Source organism: Sinocyclocheilus grahami, unplaced genomic scaffold, assembly GCF_001515645.1.
Source record: "Sinocyclocheilus grahami isolate Dianchi unplaced genomic scaffold, SAMN03320097.WGS_v1.1 scaffold456.1, whole genome shotgun sequence".
In the NCBI taxonomy this organism is placed as follows: Eukaryota; Metazoa; Chordata; class Actinopteri; order Cypriniformes; family Cyprinidae; genus Sinocyclocheilus; species Sinocyclocheilus grahami.
Genome location: NW_015505635.1, coordinates 953,693 through 961,116, shown reverse-complemented (window position 1 = coordinate 961,116; position 7,424 = coordinate 953,693). Strand labels below are relative to the sequence as shown.

General features: G+C 32.3%; 1 protein-coding gene across 5 annotated transcripts in view; it reads right to left on the bottom strand.

The window, feature by feature from the left end:
• cers4b (ceramide synthase 4b) overlaps window positions 1-7,424 on the bottom strand; it is a 13,965-nt gene that overhangs the window by 2,279 nt on the left and 4,262 nt on the right. For all 5 annotated transcript variants that reach the window (XM_016234665.1, XM_016234667.1, XM_016234664.1 and 2 more), the window contains 6 exons: window positions 6,116-6,234; window positions 4,802-4,859; window positions 4,389-4,439; window positions 3,285-3,377; window positions 1,471-1,599; window positions 259-365 (listed from right to left, as the gene is read on the bottom strand). In XM_016234665.1, coding sequence (XP_016090151.1) covers window positions 259-365; window positions 1,471-1,599; window positions 3,285-3,377; window positions 4,389-4,439; window positions 4,802-4,859; window positions 6,116-6,234 — 557 coding nt within the window. The remainder of the gene's footprint in view (window positions 1-258; window positions 366-1,470; window positions 1,600-3,284; window positions 3,378-4,388; window positions 4,440-4,801; window positions 4,860-6,115; window positions 6,235-7,424) is intronic.

Here is a 7,424-nt window from a genome sequence, read left to right as displayed (position 1 = left end):
ACACACACACACACACAGACACGCACACAGACACACACACACACAGACACAGACAGACACAAACACACACACGCACACGCACACAGACACTGCTTAAACACTGAGAAAAACAATGCAAAGGAACCATATCTAAGAGCTGCCTATTCTATTACAGCTACTGAAATAGATAAAGTGACATTAATAGCGAAGTGTTTTGAAATAGAAACTGAAGGCAATGTCATCTGATACTTCATGATTTGAAGAGTTTAAAGTTCTTACTTGCTGGGAAACACAACCAGGCGTGTAACCAGGAATACAGCAGCAAAAATCACAAACAATGAATCGCAGGTTTTCTTCCAGCCGGCGTAGTTGAACATCTTGGCAGACTGTGGAAAATCCAGAGAGATTTTGTTGAGCTACAATAAATGACAATACATTTAAAGCACTGAAACTTCAAAACGTAAACTAATACTCTGACAGAATGGACACAGAGACTGAATCAGATATATATTAAGAAAATGACTGCGGATTTACAGTTACAATCTGACATTTCCAACAAAGCTGGACAGTTATCAAAAAGTATTTGCTTGATCTTTAAAATGTTGTAAGGGGCTTTTTGTAGTTATGTATTTGTTTTTATTTTAAGTTATTAACGGTTTCTTCTTTCTTTCTTTCTTTCTTATTATTATTATTTAATATGAATTTATTTAGTTTTTTAAGTATTAATATTTCAAGTAAATGCTATGTGTATATTGTTATGTTTATAAAAAGTTGAATAAAAACATATTTAAAAAGAAACTTAAACTAAAATTAGAAATATTTTGGCAAATAACAAATAAAGTTGAAACACTAAAATAACTATAATTAAAAGCTAAATGGCAATACACACACACATATATATATATATACACACACACATAAAAAAATAATAAACATGTGTATATGTGAAAATATACACATAAAAAATAAAACTAAAAATTAAATAAATAATTTAAGTTGAAGTTCTAAAATTTAAGTTCTAAAACTAAAATGAGAAATGTTTCCTTAGCAACTAACTGAATAAATAAAGTTGAAATACTAAAATTACTAAAACTGAAATGAAAATAAATTATATATATACACACACACACATATATATATATATATAAAAAACAAATTATAACAAAGAAAATGAACAAAAGCACACACAAAAAATACTAAAACTTTAATTAAAATTAAACTGAAAATTCACAAATAAAAGTAAAACTAACTGAAATACATAATTTAAGTTGAAGTTGTACATTTTAAGTCGTGAAACCACATAAAAATCCAAATGACTCTAAAGCACAAAACGTCATAAAGCCCAAACCAAGTGTAAAGGTTACTGCGAATGATGACCCAGGAACAGGTGTGGCTTCAACAGCAAACAGGAGTGAAATCATCAGATGGGGATTTTTTGTTAGACTGGTTGTTTCTGAGCATGAATGCGTGACTCAGCGGTCGATCTCGTACCTCCAGCAGGAAGTCAGAGGAGTCGTGGACGAGCATCACCAGGGTCCCGATCCGAGTGTAGTTGGAGCAGTACGAGAAACCCAGCAAGAAGATGGTGGCGAAGTGATGGACGATCTGTTCTTTGAAATCCTAAAGCAGAATTAATGGAAGAAGGCAAAAGAATATCAGTAACTGATATTATAGTGGGCGGTACTGACAGGAAATGAAACCTGAAACAACCAAACGATAAATCCGTCGAGACAATAGATAATGTGCTGCTGACACAATCAAGGAAGAAAACCACACACGAAATCTCTTTCATTTCTCAATCCTTCAAGCATTTAAAGAAACCGTTCACACAAAAATGAAAATTTGCTGAAAATGTGTTCACCCTCAGGTCATCAAAGATCAGGATGTGTTTGTTTCTTCATCAGATTTGGAGAAATGTAGCATTGCATCAGTGTCTCAGCAATGGATGCTCTGCAGTGAATGGGTGCCGTCAGAATGAGAGTCCAAACAGCTGATAAAAACATCACAATAATCCACAGCACTCCAGTCCATCAGTTAACATCTGGAGACGACAAAAGCTGAAACAAATCCATCATTAAGAAGTTTTTAACTTAAATATCCATAATCCATAATAACGCTTCCTCCAGTGAAAAAGTGCATCTCTTGTTGTCTCTCACATCAAAATCCAGCCACATATGTGTTTAGAGCTGTTTAAACGCTGCTTGATCTGTGCAGATTTCTCTCCTGATTCACACCAGAACACTTTTTCACTGGAGGAAGTGTTATTATGGATTATAGATTATGGACTCGTATTTAAGCAATTGTTTGAAGTTAAAAACATCTTAATGATGGATTTGTTTCTTACAAAGCTCTTGTCTTCTCCAGATGTTAACTGATGGACTGGAGTGCTGTGGATTATTGTGATGTTTTTATCAGCTGTTTGGACTCTCATTCTGACGGCACCCATTCACTGCAGAGCATCCATTGCTGAGACACTGATGCAATGCTACATTTCTCCAAATCTGATGATGAATTTTTAGAAAATGTTTATTTTTGGGTGAAATATAAACTCAAGTTTCCTAGCTTTTCACTGCTGTGTGGTTAAAACCAGCATCCACATAGAAATGCTGTAATTTTCCTTGATATTACAGGTAGATTTTTCTGAGATACGACACATACAAGCCCATATTTATCACTGTCATAGTACGGAGCTTGAGTGATGAAATTCTCTTTAACTTCTCCAACGCAGCAATGAGATCAAATGTAGAGCAAATGGAAACTTTTACACATTTTCTGAGATGTTTCTCCTCTAAAAGACTCAGTAACCAGAGTATACAAATTCAGAGGATTTCAAACAAGGTCTTAAACTGTGCTCAAGAGACGAACGTCTCAATCAAAAGACAGAGATCTCAATATGAACTCAAACATTCCTCATCAAATGGCTCTAAACTCTTAATGGATGACTGTTGACTCAGTTGTGGATATTTTTAGTTCTCCAAAGGAGGAACTAAAAATAAAAGTGTGATATTTAAATGAAATGCAACTAAAAACTCAAGTCTCCGCTGAGCAATAATATGTTACTCTGTGTGACATTTGTCAGACAACAATGAATGTTAAAATATTAAACTAAAGATTCATGTTAATACATTTTAACGTAGGTATATTTAACTTTATTTTGAGCAGCTAGCAAAGTAAATAATTGAGCAGCTCTAAAAGGACATTCGCTTTGAAAGAGAAACTCTGACCAGGTAACACACACGAGGTCATCATAAAACATTCAGAAAGCAAATAACTCCCCTGAGGGACACTATTGTGCAAGATCTTACTTTTCTCTTGACGTCCACAGACACACAGAGCAGCAGAGACCAGTAGAAGCCAAGCTCAAGCATGTAGTACCAGTAATGAGCGTCCTGAACCGGCTAGAGACACAAACACAGGACCTGAGTGAAAACAGGGCTCACAGCAAAGCTCTAAGCAGGCTTATTGTAGGTAACTAAAAAGCTTTTTCATTGCTTGAAATACAATAAACTCAAATTAAAATTTTTTTTTTAAAAATAATCATTTTAGATTAGCCAAGGCAACATCTCACATTTTAATTTCTCATTTTTCATTGATCAACTTGATGTACTAAAATGACTAAAACTGAAATAAAAATGACTAAAAACTACATAGACATGTTTACACAAATAATAATAGTAATAAACGAATACATTTGACCAAACACACAAGAAAATCACAAAAACTGACTCGAATTTGAATGAAAATGGAAAAAAAAAAATTCAACTTCATCAAAAGCAGAAGCCTTTTTAAAATTATGAGAAATGATGAGACTGCAATTGTAAATACGTTGCCAAAACCAGCATCCATGTGAAAAAATATTGGAATTTGCCTTTATATTACAGGTAGATTTTTCTGATAATGCTAAAATATGACTCATATCGGCACAAACCTACAGTATGAGTCTACTATATATTTCTGTAAAAAACGTTTTTGAAAGAGTCTCTTCTGTTCACCAGGGCTGCATTCATTTGATCAAAAATACTGTAAAACATTGTGAAATATTATTACAATTTCAAATATCTGTTTTCTAAGTGAATATTTTGTAAAACGTAATTTATTCCTGTGCATCAAAGCATCATTACTCCTTCAGAAATCCTTCTAATATGCTGATTCCTGCTCAGGAAACATTTCTGATTATTATCAATGTTGAAAACACTTGTGCTGCTCAATAGTTTTGAGAAAACCTTGACACATTTTATTTTTCAGGATTCTCTGATGAATAGAAAGTTCAAAAGAACAGCATTTATTTGAAATGGAAATTTCTTGTAACATTATAAATGTCTTTACCTTTACCGTTTTGAGCAATTTAATGCATCCTTACTGAATAAAGGTATTCATTTATTTTAAAAAAAATATGGAAAAATATCCACCTGTCGAGGAAATCCTCTCCAGCACTCTCTCTGATCCCAGAACCAGGGCGTCTATGAGGAAGACAAACACTGCGTGACAAATCACTTTCACACAACCGCCATTAAAATCAAACACCGACATCAAAACTGCTTCCTTTAAGCGTCTGACAACAAAAGAGCCAGTCATACAGCGAGAAGCACACCGAGTCCCGAGGGCTTGTGTTGCGTTTCAGAAAAACATTAGAACCACGTGCATTCAAAACAACAAAGCTCAGGCTTCTTCAAGCACTCCTTCGTGTTGCTTTAAAGCGTTTAAGGCTTCTGAGTAAACCAGACTTTAACTAGGGGACCCTAATTAGGAGACGACTCAAAAGACACCAAGCCCAAGACACACTCGGGTTCACGAGGGAATACAACTTCAAATGTCTACTCACGTTAATTAAAGACGCCAATCCCGCGGTGAAAGCAAGCAGGTAGAACACAAACCTCCAGCTGGGGAAACAAAAGATATGAAGTTACTCTGGTAAAAAAATAAAAATAGATTTACTACACATGCATCTGCATCTTGAAATACCATTTCTGGGTTTTTCTGGCAAAATTTGATGATGCTGAGTTCAAAAATATCAACAAAAACATTACATCATGGACAGTTTTTTCACAAAATAAGAATTAAGGTTTTTCAAATTGTATCTATTTGCATCAACTTTAATGCACATGTCAAAGTAACAAAAGCAGTCAAATGTCAAAAATGTTTTTATATATATATATTGAAATAAATGCAGCCTTGGTGAGCATTTATATATATAACAACAACAATGTAACAATTAAAATGGAGTTATTTTATAATTCCATTTCACATGCTCATATTTATTGAGAGACATGGAAATTTAAATAAATAAATAAATACATTCTCAGGGCTGGACTATTTAAGTGAACTACAAAAAGATTAAAGGTGATTTAAATGGTAATGGATTAAAAGTATTACTTGAGATTATTGTAGATATATGTGTATGGTGACAATGAAGTGATTTGATTTATTGACTTTCAAAAAGACCCAATATTAATATTAATATATAAAAATATCAATAAAAACTTTCCTTCACGATACACAATGGACTTTTTATAAAGTAAGGTTTTTCAAATTATATATATATATAATACACTTATCAAAATAAAAAAAGCAGTCAATGTCAAAAGTTTCTGATGTCAGAAGTATTTAAAATACATAATTTAACTTACAATCTGCATGTAATATGCATTTGATGCAATTTACACAATTAGCATGTATTGATTTTTTCCACAAAATCTGTCATTTTCTGTCTGGATGCAGTAAAACGCCCACGGATGCAGCAAAAAACATCAGGCTCGTGTTTGCATTTTCTCCATCACTGTCCATAATTCTGACCTTGAAATCATGATTATGCATAAAATAATGTCATGCTTGTGACAATGGGCTGGGAACTGAACAGATAGTTGTGATGTGGCTCAGATTCAGACAGGAATCGTGTGTTTGTGATGCGTTTCTGCTGATTAAGGAGAATATGAGACTTCTTGACCTTACAAAAGCTTGTCAAAAGCAAAATGCGACAAAATGCATCACATTTTGAGTGAAAGTGTGACGTGCTCCAGTGAAACAGACACTATTTTTGGAATCAGCAGCACAAAGTATTGTATTTCATTCAGCAGATACAGTATGCTGCAGGGCCATGTGGAACTATGATTGTGATATTATCAAAAGGTGAACTTACCTGGCCTCGCAAAACTTCTTACTGTTGCTGGGTCGGTCCAGGTTTCTGCGGTTACGGAACCAGGTCTCCACTTGTCTGTGAGTCAGGTTGCACTGGTTAACCAGGCTGGAGATCTCACTCTAGATGGATTAATGCAGTGACATGAGCTATTATTTCACAATGAACAATAATTCAATAAGACCAATACAATAGGTCTATTCACAGCATCTGTGATAATGATTACCACAGATCATAACTCATGCCTGAGCATGTGAAGCTGCCACTTTACACGTTTCTTTTCCCAAACAATCCTCATTACAAAGACACATGAAACAGAAACACACACACATTTAAAAATTCAGTGATACAAAACATTTACCTGAATAATTATATAATGTAATAATTGATTATTATTATTATATTATCTAGTAATATAATCCTATTTCTATAAATCTATAAATTAATAATTCACATAAATCTAAAATAACTTTGTTAATTAAATGTAATTATTGAATGTATTATTATTAATTTAATTATCAGTTTAATTATATAATTAGATATTTACAATATATGAATCAATAATTTGTGTATGAAACATATGAAACAATTGTTTTAATTGATCAAAGGTGTAGTTTTGAGCTGCATAAATGTCTTATGAAATGTAAAAATTGGTGAAATAAAAAAGGTAAAATAAGTTTCTGATTTAGACCAGTCTACATCCTTTTGAGCTTTTTATTTCAGTTTTCATTTTAATTTTAGTTCGTTTTAGCAATTTTGTTATGTGCTTTTCTCATTTTTATTATTCTTATATATTTCAGTATAGCTTTAATTCATTTTTATTTAAGTTTTCCTTTTAATTTTAGTTCGTTTCAGCAATTTTGTTATGTGCTTTTCTCATTTTTATATTTTTCAGTTGAGCTTTTATTTATTTTTATTTTGGTTTTAGTTGTGTATCTAATATTTAGCTTTATTTAAATTACTGAAAATGATTTTAATAGTTTTATTTAACAATAACAACACTGGGCTGAAAATGCTTTTTCATTAGCTAATGCCAAATAGCATATAATAATAATGATAATAATAATAATAATATATTCTATATACATATATGTTTATATTAAATTATATTTCACAATACATATTTTTTGTAATGTATCTTTATAATACTCAAAGCACTAAAACACATAAAAAAAAATAATACATGGCATGTAAATACTTTTTTTTTTTAAATATTAAAAACTTTCAATTTCTGATATAACCAACAGATGTCTATGGTATGTCCTCATTAGATTGCTCAGTAAATGTGTGTGTGTGTGTGTGTGTGTGTGTG